The sequence below is a fragment of the Pseudophryne corroboree genome, chromosome 3, assembly GCF_028390025.1.
Source record: "Pseudophryne corroboree isolate aPseCor3 chromosome 3, aPseCor3.hap2, whole genome shotgun sequence".
Taxonomy (NCBI): domain Eukaryota; kingdom Metazoa; phylum Chordata; class Amphibia; order Anura; family Myobatrachidae; genus Pseudophryne; species Pseudophryne corroboree.
Genome location: NC_086446.1, coordinates 578,356,907 through 578,374,589, shown reverse-complemented (window position 1 = coordinate 578,374,589; position 17,683 = coordinate 578,356,907). Strand labels below are relative to the sequence as shown.

General features: G+C 45.2%; 1 protein-coding gene across 2 annotated transcripts in view; it reads left to right on the top strand.

The window, feature by feature from the left end:
• Positions 1–11,296, top strand: part of PITX3 (paired like homeodomain 3) — a 194,884-nt gene extending 183,588 nt beyond the window's left edge. For both annotated transcript variants that reach the window (XM_063961385.1, XM_063961384.1), the window contains exons 3-4: positions 7,576–7,781; positions 9,911–11,296. In XM_063961385.1, the coding sequence (XP_063817455.1) occupies positions 7,576–7,781; positions 9,911–10,474 (770 nt within the window). In that variant the 3' untranslated portion in view covers positions 10,475–11,296. The remainder of the gene's footprint in view (positions 1–7,575; positions 7,782–9,910) is intronic.
• Positions 11,297–17,683: the final 6,387 nt, after the last annotated feature.

The window sequence follows — 17,683 nt, the reverse complement described above, 5'->3', positions numbered from 1 at the left end:
GAAGAATTCCTAAAATTAGATTTTTTTTTTAATCATATGATTTTTCTGTAGATACTATAAATATAAGATTTGCAAATAATTTAGCACAGTGTATAATAATGACTATGCAGTTAATCTATATGATAATTGTTATATATTATAACTAGAGATGACTGGCTCGGCTCTAATTAGTTTTTTCCTGTCAGGCTTGGATCCATGCAGGTGACAGAGCGTCATATTCCTGGGCTGGTACGTCTTGCTGGCGCAACTCCTGGCTCTCATGTGATTGATCGCATATGCATTACATGCTATTTAAATTATGTGAGAGCTGCCAGTTGCGCAATGATGATGTATGGACCCAGGAGAAGATGCACGGTTACATGCATGAATCCGAAACTGGCGGATAAAACTGGACTCTAATTAACACCAACTAAAATAGCCATTCCGTTTGTTAGCACATATGTATATTTCAGCCTATTATTGAATTGGAATGGGGATGATATACCGGCTGAAGGAATGCCGGCTCTTAGTATAGCAACAGCGGTATCCCGTCTGCCGGTATACCTTCAGTGAGGCAGCGAGTGCCTGCTCGCCACACATCGGGCCCAGTAGGTTCTATTTTCACTTAGTTGGTGGCGTGGACCCACCAACCGGCAATATATGTCGGTTGTCGGGATTCCGGCGTCAGTCTCCTGAACGCCGGGGTCCCGACAGCTGGCATTATAACTAGGGATGAGCGGGTTTGGTTCCCTGAGAACCGAGCCCTACCGAATACCAAGTCCTGAGCCCGTATCCGAGCCCAGCTCGGGACTTCTTGCCAGACTTGGAAACCAGAACGAGGCAAAACGTCATCATCCTGCTGTCGGATTCTTGCGGGTTTTGGATTCCATATAAGGAGCCGCATGTTGCCGCCATTTTCACTCCAGTCCTGGAGAGTGTAGCGAGAGGACGTGTCTCCTCAGTGTCTGTGCAGGAAAATGGTGCGGCGCATGGGGTGGCAACCTGCTCTTTTGTGTCATTCCAGTGATGTCTTGTGCTGCATCAGTCCAGTGGTGGTGTCTTGTGCTGCATCATTCCAGTCACAGTGGTGGTGTCCTGTGCTGCCATAAGCCCAGTGCTGCTGTATAAGTCCAGTCCAGTGGTGCTGTCTTGTGCTGCATCAGTCCAGTGGTGGTGTCCTGTGCTGCCATAAGTTCAGTGGTGGTGTCCTGTGCTGCCATAAGTCCAGTGGTGCTGCTGTATAAGTCCACTCCAGTGGTGCTGTCTTGTGCTGCATCAGTCCAGTGGTGGTGACTTGTGCTGCATCAGTTCAGTCACAGTGGTGGTGCCCTGTGCTGCTAAGTCCAGGGGTACTGCTGTATAAGTTCAGGGGTACTTCCGTGTAAGTCCAGTCCAGTGGTGCTCAGTGTCTGTGCAGGAAAATGGTGCGGCGCATGGGGTGGCAACCTGCTCTTTTGTGTCATTCCAGTGATGTCTTGTGCTGCATCAGTCCAGTGGTGGTGTCTTGTGCTGCATCATTCCAGTCACAGTGGTGGTGTCCTGTGCTGCCATAAGCCCAGTGCTGCTGTATAAATCCAGTCCAGTGGTGCTGTCTTGTGCTGCATCAGTCCAGTGGTGGTGTCCTGTGCTGCCATAAGTTCAGTGGTGGTGTCCTGTGCTGCCATAAGTCCAGTGGTGCTGCTGTATAAGTCCACTCCAGTGGTGCTGTCTTGTGCTGCATCAGTCCAGTGGTGGTGACTTGTGCTGCATCAGTTCAGTCACAGTGGTGGTGCCCTGTGCTGCTAAGTCCAGGGGTACTGCTGTATAAGTTCAGGGGTACTTCCGTGTAAGTCCAGTCCAGTGGTGCAGCCGTATAAGTCCAGTGGTACTGCCGTATAAGTCCAGTGGTACTGCCGTATAAGTCCAGTGGTACTGCCATATAAGTCCAGTGGTACTGCTGTATAAGTCCAGTGGTACTGCCGTATAAGTTCAGGGGTACTGCCGTATAAGTCCAAAGAGTACTGCCATATAAGTTATGGGGTACTGCCGTATGAGTCCAGTCCAGTGGTGCAGCCATATAAGTTCAGGGGTTCTGCCGTATAAGTTCAGGGGTATGGCCATATAAGTCCAGTGGTACTGCGTATAAGTTCAGGAGTACTGCCGTATAAGTTCAGTCCAGTGGTGAAGCCATATAAGTCCAGGGGTACTGCCATATAAGTCCAGTCCAGTGGTGCAGCCGTATAAGTTAAGGGGTATTGCCGTATAAGTCCAGTCCAGTGGTGCAGCCATATACAGTAAGTCCAGTGGTACGGCCATATAAGTCCAGTGGTACTGCTGTATAAGTTCAGGGGTACTGCCGTATAAGTCTAGTGGTAGTTCTGTATAAGTCCAGTGGTACTGCCATATAAGTCCAGTGGTTCTGCAGTATAAGTCCAGGGGTACTGCCGTATAAGTCCAGTGGTACTGCCGTATAAGTTCAGGGGTACTGCAGTATAATTCCAGGGGTACTGCCGTATAAGTCCAGTCCAGTGATGCAGCCATATAAGTTCAGGGGTACTGCCGTATAAGTACAGTGGTGCTGTCCTGTGCTGTATATTATTTACTCCAAATAAAGGAGTTATTAATATTTAATCCAAATTATTTTTACAGGGTTTGCCCTGTGTGGTTTAGGGGTACGCTCTTCTGTGCTGCATATTGGTATATATCTCCATCCAAATAAAAGGGTTATTATTATCCAAATTATTTTTACAGGCTTTGCCATGTGTGTGTGGTTTAGGGGTACGCTCCTCTGTGCCACGTCTATTGTTATATAACTCCATCCAAATAAAAGGGTTATTAGTATCCAAATAATTTTTACAGGCTTTGCCGTGTGTGGTTTAGGGGTACACTCTCCTGTGCCACCAATATTGTGCGTGTATTACATCTGGGCAAATTCCAGCACGTCCCATGTTTTGCACATACAATTTGGTGGTGCAGAATTTTTTGAGAAATGACAAGGGCGTGCAGGAGATGCTGTCAGTGGCCCGAAAATTTTTCGACATTCAGCCACTGCGTGCCACTCCTAGATGGGCCAGGTGTTTGTGCCGCACACTTGCGTCGCTTGGCTTAATCATACAGCAACCTCGGTGCACCTCTTTTTCTTCTTTGCATCATGTGCTGTTTGGGGACTAGTTTTTTAAGTGCCATCCTGTCTGACACTGCAGTGCCACTCCTAGATGTGCCAGGTGTTTGTGCCTCACACTTGTGTCGCTTAGCTTAGTCATACAGCAACCTCGGTGCACCTCTTTTTCTTCTTTGCCTCATGTGCTGTTTGGGGACTAGTTTTTTTTTTTTAAGTGCCATCCTGTCTGACACTGCAGTGCCACTCCTAGATGGGCCAGGTGTTTGTGCCTCACACTTTTGTCGCTTACCTTAGCCATCCAGCGACCTTGGTGCACCTCTTTTTCTTCTTTGCATCATGTGCTGTTTGAGGACTAGTTTTTTTAAGTGCCATCCTGTCTGACACTGCAGTGCCACTCCTAGATGGGCCAGGTGTTTGTGCCGCATACTTGTGTTGCTTAGCTTAGCCATACAGCTACCTCATTGCACCTCTTTTTCTTTATTGCATGATGTGCTGTTTGGGGCTTATTTTTTTAAATCTGCCATCCTGTCTGCCACTGCAGTGCCACTCCTCAATGGGCCAGGTGTTTGTGCCGCCCACTTGGGTCACTTAGCTTAGTCATCCAGCGACCTCAGTGCAACCTTTTGGCCTAAAAACAATATAGTGAGGTGTTCAGAATAGACTGGAAATGAGTGGAAATTAATGTTACTGAGGTTAATAATACCGTAGGATCAAAATTACCCCCGGTGATTTTTGCTGTTTTTGTGTTTTTTTCCAAAAAATCATCCAGATCCAAAACCAAAACCCGAAAAGGTGGTTTTGGCAAAACCAATCCAGATCCAAAACACGAGCGAGGATCCAGATCCAAAACCAAAACACGAAAAGTGCCCGCCGCACATCTCTAATTATAACTAAATCCCATTGAAATATAGCTGTGATAGAATTGCTCAAATATAATTAGCTGGCTATTTGACCACTAAAACTCCAGTATATGTGACAAGTTGCTACAGTCCACTTTTCATCCACTCAGGAACTCTTTAGCCGGATCCGCGCCAAATAGAATTATATATGCTATATTGTCCACCTGAATGTCCATTGTTTTAATCTTTTTTTATGTGATATCTCAGGAAGATTTCTTCCAAAGCAAATACTACATTTTTATAATTGTATGTGTGAGTATTGATGTATTGTTTAATAAATACTGTGGGGGATATCCAATAATCCCCGGTAAAACATCGGGTCCGAAAAACTTTTTTTCCGATGTTTCACCAATTTTTTTTTACCGGATATCCTGATGGATCGCCTGTAAAAAAAAACCCTTCTCCCGAAAACACACAGGTTCAGTGAAACCTGTGTGTTTTTGTGTGAAAGAGCCACGTTTTCGGACGAAAACGGGGCTGATTCTGGGGATTCTACTTTGCCTGCCGGAGGCAGGTGAAACAAAATCCCTGATAAGCCGGCGCGTGCTGTGGCTTATCAGGGCTAATTAGCTAGCCCCCAGCGGGACAATTAGCCTCGATAAATTACCAGAGCTAAATGGATATCCCCCTGTGTATCTGCATTCAAACCAGCATCCTTTTTACTAGTGCTCCCATTTTCTTGATTACTAGTACCATAGTCACAGGATGTTGCCTCCACCTTCCACCTGTAGAAAAAGCAATGGGAGTACAGCCACAATGTGAGCAAGGGATGCTGCCTAGGCCTCCCCCAGAACTATTGCCAGCCCTGAGGAAATGAGGTCTAGTACTGGTTGTGTATGATTGTCTCATACATTTCTCAAAAGGAATGTTTAGGGAAGTTAAGTACACCTACCTTACCCCAATGCCCCCCTAACCATCCATCTCCCCAGCCTAAACCTTACCCCTCACCCCCCAACAGCCTAACCCTGACACTCCACAGTGGTGCCTAAACCTACCCCCCTTCCTGCAGCCTAAACCTAACCCTTCCTCCCCCCACAGCCTAACACTCCTTGGGGGGGGGGGGGGTGCTTAATCCTAACCCCCCCTCCCCGCAGCCTAACCCTAACCTGCCCTTACCCCGCATCCTAATCCTAACCCTCCCCCAGTAGCCTAAACCTACACCCCCTCCCCCGCAGCTTACCTATCTGGTGGCCAGATCCACGCTCTTTCGGAATCCCGGCGGTTGGGTTTCCGGCGCTGGGTTGGTGGTCCTTGTTGGTATGTTGGCACAGGGATTTCGATCAGTGTCAGGATTCCGGCGTTGGTATTTCGTCTGGTGGGATTCTGACCCCTGGGATCCTGACCGGATCCCATGGGTACTACAATAATGAGGGTTATTCAGGTTTGTGAGCAAACCAAAAAAGCATACTAATGGGCAAAACCATATTGCACTGCAGGTGGGGCAGATGTAACATGTGCAGAGAGATTTAGATTTGGGTGGGTTATATTGTTTCTGTGCATGGTAAATATTGGCTACTGTATTTTACAAGGCAATTTAGATTTCATTTTGAACACACCTCTCCCAAATCTAAATCTCTGCACATGTTACAGATTGACATTTTAACCATGTTGACATTTGTAAATGTTAACATTTATTTGCCAACATTATGTACGTCGATATTTTAACTGCCATCAGTTAACACCTGTCGCATTAAGCCTTGGCAAGTGATAAAGGGGAGAGAGATAAACTACCATGTTCCAGACTGTGTTAGAGAAATCATAGTTATTGTTGGATTGTACTTTAGCTCTCTCCACGTTATCTTTCTTCGTGGCTAAGTGCATAGACCCCATAGAAATCTAAAGTAGATAGACCTTATGGGAAGAGGAAAAGAGGTCCAACATGGGCGACTTATAATGGAAAATTATTAAGAAAGCGTATAATAGATACCTTAGTAGGTATACGAACAAGGCATGTCCATGTGGTGGTGAATGTGAGATGAAATATAAAGTGAATAGAATGTGATATAGGGTCTAATTCAAGTTTGATTGCTAAACAACATTTTACTTATATTGTTTCTGTGCAGGGTAAATACCGGCTGCTTTATCTTTACACTGCAATTTAGATTTCAGTTTGAACACACCCCACCCAACTATAACTCTCTCTACACGTTATATCTGCCCCACCTGCACTGCACATGGGGGGTCATTCCGAATTGATCGCTGCGCTGCAATCAGGTCTCTACTGCGCATGCGTATGCACCGCAATGCGCACGCGCGTCGTACGGGTACAATGCATATCATTGCTGAGCCATGGATTTAATGAAGAATCCATACGCCCTGCCGCTCGCAAGAAGATTGACAGAAAGAGAGCATTTATGGGTGTCAACTGACCGTTTTCTGGGAGTGGTAGGGAAAACGCAGGCGTGTCCGGGCGTTTGGAGGGCGGGTGTGTGACGTCAATTCCGGCACCAAAAAGACTGAAGTGATCGCAAGGGCTGAGTAAGTTCAGACCTACTCTGAAACTGCACAAAATGTTTTTGCAGAGCTCGGCTGCACAGGCGTTCGCACACTTGCCAAGCGAACATACACTCCCCTGTGGGCGGCAACTATGCATTTGCACGGCTGCTAAAACCTGCTAGCGTGCGATCAACTCAGAATGACCCCCATGGTTTTGCCCATTGTTTTGCAATCAACCTTGAATTAGGCCCATAGAGTAAATAATTACTAAAATTGATATAATTTACGCTAGCAACCAGTAATAATTCCTATGTAGACAAATGTATATACATAATTAGTTGACTCAAAAATATGCAATAGAATAGTATAATGTATAATTTGTCTGCCTGCTTGTAAATGCCTGAGTATTAGAATAGTAAAGGCAATTCATTTGGCTGTGGTATGAGAAATAGAGCATTTGGTTGCATTACTAGTCTGCTGCTGCTTTCCACTGTGTGTGAATTATGCAGTGAACAATGAATGTATGAGCTCCTTGTCCTGTTTGCAATCTGAGATTTGTAGAAAAATCGTTTGCTGTTAGGTCAGTGTCTCCCTGTTGAAATCAGGTCAGGATGTCCCTGAGTGTTCGGCACCTAATGATGAGAGTGCTGTTTATAAGGGTTGGTTCATTGAGTTCCTTGTTCCTAATCAGAGAGATTTTTTATTTAGAAAATAAAGATATGAGAGTTTTGTCATTTCTTTTCCTTGGGGATCCAACTGAACAGAACCCTATGTGCACCATATCTGGGTCTTTACTCCTCATGTATCATGATTCCACAGTTACCTTTATCTTTCTAAATGGGATGTAATTAGTACCCCGGTGTTCATGATGCCGGCAGACAGAAGACCATCCCGTTCCCAAACCCCATTTAGACATTTGTAGCACTCATATTTCAGAAAATCCTCCTGCACACATCTGATGCCTGTATGGATGATAATTGTGCACATATTCTGTAAGGCAAAGCCATTGCACCTGTATCTGTAATAATCCAAGAGGAGTTGTCTTAGCATTGTATTAACCAAATATATCAAGATAAGGATTATTAACAGCAAGTTTATGGTAGGTTTATAGACTTGAAACAAAAAATTTACAACATGTCTAATAAAACATTATTTTTGCAGACACCGAAAAGTCGCAGCAGAACCAAACAGATGACTCAAACCCGGAAGATGGGTCACTAAAGAAGAAGCAAAGGAGGCAGAGGACACATTTTACAAGTCAGCAGCTCCAGGAACTGGAGGCCACCTTCCAGAGGAACCGTTACCCAGACATGAGCACCAGGGAGGAGATTGCAGTGTGGACCAACCTCACGGAGGCCAGAGTCAGGGTATGGTACAAATACTGTATTTAGGGGTCTGGTTTGTAACATTCCCAATTGTTTATAGTTAGTAACTGCTGGTTAATCCTAAATGTAGTCCGCATCTGTGATGATTGGCAATCCGTCATGGAATTGGGAAATGCCCGATTTGCTGATCCCATCCATTTTCAGTCGCGATCGATGAATCAGGATATTTAAACATGTTTATTATGCCTGATTACCTGACCAGGCTGTCGGGGGATCGGTACATTGCCCCAATACATCTGTGATGGATGTGGGCCATAAAAGTTGCAATTAGGGAGACCAATCCCGGGTATCGGTATTAAAAAATTATGAATCCCGGGATTCCCGGGATTGTACTGAAGATTTTAAAATTAAAATCTTCAGTGCCTCCCACCCCCTTCCCGGACACACCCAGTCCACAGAACTATTCCCCATTCTTTGGGAGTGCAGGCAGGTTCACTTGCTGCAGGTGGTGAGTGGCAAAGTGTGATCCGGGCAGCGTGGGCGGCTGGTGTCAGACTGTGCAATGTGACCTCTGACTTCATGTCATGCTGCGCAGTTCGCACAACTGCCAGGGGAGCCGGGAGGATGGAGCTGGTCAGTGTCTGAGCATCCTGAGGACACTCAACGCTGCCTGACATTGAAAAAACAAGGGGGCATTCTAATCCCGAAATCCGTGGGATTGGAAGCTCCAATCCTGGGATTGAATCCCGGACAATCTTAGACCTAAATCCCGGGACCCCGCCAATCCTGATCCCGGGATTGGCCGCCTTAGTTGCAATTGAGTAAGTAATAATTATTGACTTTGGGCTTTATTCAGAGACTAGCTGTTCTACCCGTTCTTCGCATAGGAGTGTCTGATTTTCTCGGTTGTACATATAAATGAGTGTTAAAAATGTGGTAAATCTATACAGATGTACATTTGAGACGTCTTAATGTAAGCGAAAATATTAATCCATGGTTCTTGGCGTTACCTGAGGAGCACCCGTAGCAGATACAGTAAACAGAGACAGAACCATTTTTTTTAGCTTATTAAATTCTACCCATTGGAGGTGCAATCCAAATTTTTATCTGATTGTCAATTTGGGCGTTATCGTTCCCCCTTTTCATCCACTTAGGGGAGGTTTATTAACATTCTAATTACGTAGTTTTGCTGTTTCCCACATGAAGAATACCTATGCTAAATTTCAGCTTCCTACCATCCTAACATATTGGGAAGTAAGAGAATTAGTGATGAGTCAGTGAGTGAGTGACGACTTTCACATTTACAGTATAGATCTATGCTGTGTAAAAATATGCAAATGCGCAGTGGGCATCTAAAAGTAAAGCATGCCATTGTCGTAATTGTATATCTGAGAACTGCAAATTAAAATGCAGCATCGGATCACCATCGCAACCATCAGTTGCAGTATTGTAACCCTAATATTACTCAGAATGACCACCTTATCTCTGCTGCCAAGGCCAGTAAATCTGCATCGGAAGACACAGACACTGGCTTCAGCACGCCCATAAAACAGTGGCAAAATGCTTACATTTTGGGAAACGGTCCACAGTTCACACAAAATGTACAAATGTTCTTTTTCTACAGTTACACAGCCCTCTGACCCCAGGCCAACATTGCTGTCCACCAATAACCTTTGACCTTTGCAATGTGGTTGGGCATATTTGTAATATGTAGCACTTATCTTCATATATCAGATACCTATTTCTCTATAGATTGTAAGTTTGTATCAAGCCTTGAAGAGAGATAAAGTGGAGAAGTTACACATAGACATCTGCACCCGCCCCCAAAATAAAAATAATAATAATAATAATAATAATATTGGCAATTGTAAACAACAATGACTATGCTGCTGCTATATAAATAAATGATAATAAAAATAAACACTAAAGGCATTTTTATACAATAGAATATTAAAACTACGTTCAGTGGAGATGGTGAGAGTTGATGTGCATTGTATATGTCAATGCAATTCTATGAAACAACAAATAATAAAGTCAGAGTTACTGTAGTAGTAGATGACCCTGTTTTACCTAATTAAAAAAAAAAGTGTAGCAAAATTGATGTATGTTTTCTTTTTCATAGCAAAAATCTATGATTCATGTGCTATAAAAAATGTTTTTCCTCTTCTCAGGTCTGGTTCAAGAACCGAAGAGCCAAGTGGAGGAAACGAGAACGAAATCAGCAGGCTGAACTCTGCAAAAATAGCTTTGGAGCCCAGTTTAATGGACTCATGCAACCCTATGATGATATGTATTCTGGATACTCCTATAACAACTGGGCCACCAAAGGCCTCGCCACTAGTCCCCTCTCAGCCAAGAGCTTTCCATTTTTTAACTCCATGAATGTAAGTCCTTTGTCATCTCAGCCAATGTTCTCACCACCCAACTCCATTGCCTCCATGACCATGCCTTCATCTATGGTTCCTTCAGCAGTGACTGGAGTTCCAGGCTCCAGCCTTAATAATTTGGGCAACATCAACAACCTTAATAGTCCCAGCCTCAATTCTGCTGTTTCAGCCAGTGCCTGCCCCTATGCAACAACTGCCAGTCCCTACATGTACAGGGACACTTGCAACTCAAGCCTGGCAAGTTTGAGGCTGAAAGCTAAGCAACATGCCAACTTCACGTACCCAGCAGTACAGACTCCGGCTTCCAACCTAAGCCCATGTCAGTATGCTGTGGACCGGCCAGTATGAAGGACCACATGCCAAAGACTTCATGGTAGCCATAACACAGAAGACTGAATTGCCCTGCTGCGGATGCCTTTCTAAAAAGAAAAAAAAATGGGCATGAAATTTTCTCTGAGAAATCATTTCCATTTTTAAACAGACAAATGAAACTGCAGACATTATTTTGTTTTGAGTTCAAGAGGACATTCTATATGAATAGCTCATCGGGAAGGCAGTGTTTCCAATCCAAAGAAAAACTGAATTCCATGGTCGCAAGTACTCTTGCTTTCATAAGGCAAGCTGTTGTATTGTTGTGCAGTTTTTATCGAACAGGAAGTTGTCACACTCCCGTTCTTTGTACAGTTGACTAAAACTAGAGACATAAAATATGTATAGGATAATTCAATGCAACAAGTCTACTTATTTATCAGAAGGACGATCCCAATATACAATAACCAAAACAATAGCACCAAAACAATAGCGCAGTGAATTATGCTGCAAATATATGCATAAGCATTGCAATTGTCCAACAGGGAGTAACTGATGTAATCTAAGGAGGTAGGATGTATATATATTATATAAAGTATAAAATGAACCTTTTTTTTTCTTGTTTTGTATGTGGAATAATCTATAAAATAGAATTTAAACATAAGACAGTGCATGTCCCAGGTGGTGCAACCTTCAGTGCCGCAGACCCTACTTCTTGCTTAAAGTCTGCTTGGGATTACTTTGGAATTGTAACTTTAACAATGGTCATTTATTTTTCAAGAAGTTTAAGTGCTCCTCTCCCCTTTTTCTCTCCCAATTCCATTTGAAAGACAAAAAAATAAAATAAACGTTGAAACAATGGATTTTTGTATGTCCTTGTCCTTTCATTGAAGTTGTTTTTTTTAACGTTTGGTAGAGAAACTAATACTAAGGGGTCTAATTAATTATCCCTTCATTTCTACAAAAGAAGAAGAAAAGTACAACTTTCACATACTTTGTAGAAATTAAGTAGCAGAGCCATTCATTACCATGATAAATACAGGAGTTATTGGGGATATCTCCTGCTTACCTTTCAGTCCACACCTGGCCCAAAGTCCCAATACAATATAGAGGACCTAAATTCATCAACCTCCAAAAATACTAGATTTTTGGAACTTGAAAGTGGGCACCTATGAAGATGGTGTTGATTGCCGGATCCCCACTCCTTACTATCGAAAGGGATCCAGGTTGCATAAAGGGACGCCGTTTTCGAATATGCATACGTGAACCCAGTGCACACATATGCCCCAACCACTGCTGAGTTAGACTTGGCAGTGGTAACTTTCACTGCTACTGAAGTAGTGGTGTCAGATTGCAGAGAAAGCTGATTTTGGGATCAGTTGTCCCTATATTGGAGAAATTCAACATTTCTCCGGTGTTTTAGTATCCACTGCAGCTGCATTTAGTTGGCTACTAACGTTAAAACTGCCGAGGGGCACTGCTTAATGAATAAACTCCTGAATGTATAGTCTTTCCTTCTTTCTGTGCCTTTTAGTTGTGTATTTGTATCATCAGTGGCAGTTTGTGTACATTGGCTCTGTACTTTCTGAATTGGATAGAACAGCTTTTGGACATACTGTATGTACAAATTAAATAAATAAACTTCACCTGATGATATACTGTAAATATGTGGCTAAAAAAACTAAAAGCAAAATACAAACAATAAAGCTATGTATACACTGTAGTAAAAGTTGGAAGCGATGTACAAGCTAACACATTTATGCCACGTGAAACTGCAAGACAATTTTCTGCTGGTAACACCTTTAGTAACAGCATCAAGTGGTCAGTGTTAGATAACATATATTCAGGCTGGTCATAGTACTAATAAAAGTGTGTTTGGTGCTGCAAGCTGACTGCTTCTAACAGTGTGATAATCATTTTTGCATTACAAAAAAGCTTTCCTAATGAATTTTCTATATATTTTAGTAATCCGTACACATACTGTATGTATATAGACTATATAATTAAGAATCCACAAATACTAACAGCTGTCTTAATAATGAATATTTCTCTATCGTCCTAGTGGATGCTGGGGTTCCTGAAAGGACCATGGGGGATAGCGGCTCCGCAGGAGACAGGGCACAAAAAGTAAAGCTTTTCCAGATCAGGTGGTGTGCACTGGCTCCTCCCCCTATGACCCTCCTCCAGACTCCAGTTAGATTTTTGTGCCCGGCCGAGAAGGGTGCAATCTAGGTGGCTCTCCTAAAGAGCTGCTTAGAAAAAGTTTAGCTAGGTTTTTTATTTTACAGTGATTCCTGCTGGCAACAGGATCACTGCAGCGAGGGACTGAGGGGAGAAGGAGTCAACTCACCTGCGTGCAGGATGGATTGGCTTCTTGGCTACTGGCGATCACAGGTACAGCCTGGATGGTCACCGGAGCCGCGCCGCCGGCCCCCTTGCAGATGCTGAAGTCAGAAGAGGTCCAGAATCGGCGGCTGAAGACTCCTGCAGTCTTCTAAAGGTAGCGCACAGCACTGCAGCTGTGCGCCATTTTCCTCTCAGCACACTTCACACGGCAGTCACTGAGGGTGCAGGGCGCTGGGAGGGGGGCGCCCTGGGAGGCAAATGTAACCTATATAAAGGCTAAAAATACCTCACATATAGCCCCCAGAGGCTATATGGAGATATTTAACCCCTGCCTGATTTCTCTAAATAGCGGGAGACGAGCCCGCCAGAAAAGGGGCGGGGCCTATCTCCTCAGCACACGGCGCCATTTCCTCTCACAGCTCCGCTGGTCAGGACGGCTCCCAAGTCTCTCCCCTGCACTGCACTACAGAAACAGGGTAAAACAGAGAGGGGGGGCAAATTTATGGCGATATTTTGATATAACAAAGCAGCTATAAGGGAGCACTTATTATAAGGCTATCCCTGATATATATATATAGCGCTTTTGGTGTGTGCTGGCAAACTCTCCCTCTGTCTCCCCAAAGGGCTAGTGGGTCCTGTCTTCGTTAGGAGCATTCCCTGTGTGTCTGCTGTGTGTCGGTACGTGTGTGTCGACATGTATGAGGACGATATTGGCGTGGAGGCGGAGCAATTGCCAAATATGAGGATGTCACCCCCTAGGGAGTCGACACCAGAATGGATGCCTTTATTTATGGAACTACGGGATAGTGTCAACACGCTAAAGCAGTCGTTTGACGACATGAGACGGCCGGACAATCAATTAGTGCCTGTCCAGGCGACTCAAACACCGTCAGGGGCTGTGAAACGCCCTTTGCCTCAGTCGGTCGACACAGACCCAGACACAGGCGATGACTCCAGTGGTGACGGTGACGAATCAACCGTATTTTCCAGTAGGGCCACACGTTATATGATTTTGGCAATGAAGGAGGCGTTACATTTAGCTGATACTACAGGTACCACTAAACAGGGTATTATGTGGGGTGTGAAAAAACTACCTATAGTTTTTCCTGAATCAGAAGAATTAAATGACGTGTGTAATGAAGCGTGGGTTGCCCCTGATAAAAAGCTGATAATTTCAAAGAAATTATTGGCATTATACCCTTTCCCGCCAGAGGTTAGGGAGCGCTGGGAAACACCTCCTAGGGTGGACAAGGCGCTAACACGCTTATCTAAACAAGTGGCGTTACCCTCTCCTGAGACGGCCGCACTTAAAGATCCATCAGATAGGAGGATGGAAAATATCCAAAAAAGTATATACACACATGCAGGTGTTATACTACGACCAGCTATAGCGACTGCCTGGATGTGCAGTGCTGGGGTAGTTTGGTCAGAGTCCCTGATTGAAAATATTGATACCCTGGACAGGGACAATATTTTACTGTCGTTAGAACAAATAAAGGATGCATTTCTTTATATGCGTGATGCACAGAGGGATATCTGCACACTGGCATCACGGGTAAGTGCTATGTCCATTTCGGCCAGAAGAACTTTATGGACGCGACAGTGGACAGGCGATGCGGACTCAAAACGGCATATGGAAGTTTTGCAGTATAAAGGGGAGGAGTTATTTGGAGTCGGTCTATCAGATTTGGTGGCCACGGCTACAGCCGGGAAATCCACCTTTCTACCTCAAGTCACTCCCCAACAGAAAAAGGCACCGACCTTTCAACCGCAGCCCTTTCGTTCCTTTAAAAATAAGAGAGCAAAGGGCTATTCATATCTGCCACGAGGCAGAGGTCGAGGGAAGAGACAGCAACAGGCAGCTCCTTCCCAGGAACAGAAGCCCTCCCCGGCTTCTACAAAAGCCTCAGCATGACGCTGGGGCTTCTCAAGCGGACTCGGGGACGGTGGGGGGTCGTCTCAAAAATTACAGCGCGCAGTGGGCTCACTCGCAAGTAGATCCCTGGATCCTGCAGATAATATCTCAGGGGTACAGGTTGGAATTAGAGACAGATCCACCTCGCCGTTTCCTGAAGTCTGCTTTACCAACGTCCCCCTCCGAAAGGGAGACGGTTTTGGAAGCCATTCACAAGCTGTACTCTCAGCAGGTGATAGTCAAGGTACCTCTTCTACAACAAGGGAAGGGGTATTATTCCACTCTTTTTGTGGTACCGAAGCCGGATGGCTCGGTAAGGCCTATTCTAAATCTGAAGTCCTTGAACCTGTACATAAAGAAGTTCAAGTTCAAGATGGAGTCACTCAGAGCAGTGATAGCGAACCTGGAAGAGGGGGACTTTATGGTATCCTTGGACATCAAGGATGCGTATCTCCACGTTCCAATTTACCCCTCACACCAGGGGTACCTCAGGTTCGTTGTACAAAACTGTCACTATCAGTTTCAGACGCTGCCGTTCGGATTGTCCACGGCACCTCGGGTCTTTACAAAGGTAATGGCCGAGATGATGATTCTTCTTCGAAGAAAAGGCGTATTAATTATCCCATACTTGGACGATCTCCTAATAAGGGCAAGGTCCAGAGAACAGCTAGAGATGGGATTAGCACTGTCTCAAGAAGTGCTAAAACAGCACGGGTGGATTCTGAATATTCCAAAATCCCAGTTAATGCCGACAACTCGTCTGCTGTTCCTAGGGATGATTCTGGACACGGTTCAGAAAAAGGTTTTTCTCCCGGAGGAAAAAGCCAAGGAGTTATCCGAGCTTGTCAGGAACCTCCTAAAACCAGGAAAGGTGTCTGTACATCAATGCACAAGAGTCCTGGGAAAAATGGTGGCTTCTTACGAAGCAATTCCATTCGGCAGATTCCACGCAAGAATTTTCCAAAGGGATCTGTTGGACAAATGGTCAGGGTCGCATCTTCAGATGCACCTACGGATAACCCTGTCTCCAAGGACAAGGGTGTCTCTTCTGTGGTGGTTGCAGAGTCCTCATCTATTGGAGGGCCGCAGATTCGGCATACAGGATTGGATCCTGGTGACCACGGACGCCAGCCTGAGAGGCTGGGGAGCAGTCACACAAGGAAGAAACTTCCAGGGAGTATGGACGAGCCTGGAAACGTCTCTTCACATAAACATATTGGAACTAAGAGCAATATACAATGCTCTAAGCCAGGCAGAACCTCTGCTTCAAGGAAAACCGGTGTTGATCCAGTCGGACAACATCACGGCAGTCGCCCATGTGAACAGACAGGGCGGCACAAGAAGCAGGAGTGCAATGGCAGAAGCTGCAAGGATTCTTCGCTGGGCAGAGAATCATGTGATAGCACTGTCAGCAGTGTTCATCCCGGGAGTGGACAACTGGGAAGCAGACTTCCTCAGCAGACACGATCTTCACCCGGGAGAGTGGGGACTTCATCCAGAAGTCTTCCACATGCTGGTAACCCGTTGGGAAAGACCGATGGTGGACATGATGGCGTCTCGCCTCAACAAAAAACTGGACAGGTATTGCGCCAGGTCAAGAGATCCGCAGGCAATAGCTGTGGACGCGCTGGTAACGCCTTGGGTGTACCAGTCGGTGTATGTGTTTCCTCCTCTGCCTCTCATACCAAAAGTATTGAGAATTATACGGCAAAGAGGCGTGAGAACGATACTAGTGGTTCCGGATTGGCCAAGAAGGACTTGGTACCCGGAACTTCAAGAGATGATCACGGAAGATCCGTGGCCTCTACCTCTAAGGAGGGACTTGCTTCAGCAGGGTCCCTGTCTGTTTCAAGACTTACCGCGGCTGCGTTTGACGGCATGGCGGTTGAACGCCGGATCCTAAAGGAAAAAGGCATGCCGGAAGAAGTCATTCCTACTTTGATTAAAGCGAGGAAGGAAGTAACCGTGCAACATTATCACCGAATTTGGCGAAAATATGTTGCGTGGTGCGAAGATCGGAGTGCTCCGACGGAGGAATTTCAACTGGGTCGATTCCTACATTTCCTGCAATCAGGATTGTCTATGAGTCTCAAATTGGGATCTATTAAGGTTCAAATTTCGGCCCTGTCGATTTTCTTTCAAAAAGAATTGGCTTCAGTCCCTGAAGTCCAGACCTTTGTTAAGGGAGTGCTGCATATACAGCCGCCTGTGGTGCCTCCAGTGGCACCGTGGGATCTCAATGTGGTTTTGGAATTTCTAAAATCTCATTGGTTTGAACCACTAAAAAAGGTGGATTTGAAATATCTCACATGGAAAGTGACCATGCTTCTAGCCCTGGCTTCGGCCAGGAGAGTGTCAGAACTGGCAGCTTTATCTTACAAAAGCCCATATCTGATTTTCCATTCGGACAGGGCAGAACTGCGGACTCGTCCGCATTTTCTCCCTAAGGTGGTGTCAGCATTTCATCTGAACCAGCCTATTGTAGTGCCTGCGGCTACAAGTGACTTGGAGGACTCCAAGTTACTGGACGTTGTCAGAGCATTAAAAATATATATTGCAAGGACAGCTGGAGTCAGAAAATCTGACTCGTTGTTTATATTGTATGCACCCAACAAGATGGGTGCTCCTGCGTCTAAGCAGACGATTGCTCGTTGGATCTGTAGCACAATCCAACTTGCACATTCTGTGGCAGGCCTGCCACAGCCTAAATCTGTAAAGGCCCACTCCACAAGGAAGGTGGGCTCATCTTGGGCGGCTGCCCGAGGGGTCTCGGCATTACAACTCTGCCGAGCAGCTACGTGGTCAGGGGAGAACACGTTTGTAAAATTTTACAAATTTGATACTCTGGCTAGGGAGGACCTGGAGTTCTCTCATTCGGTGCTGCAGAGTCATCCGCACTCTCCCGCCCGTTTGGGAGCTTTGGTATAATCCCCATGGTCCTTTCAGGAACCCCAGCATCCACTAGGACGATAGAGAAAATAAGATTT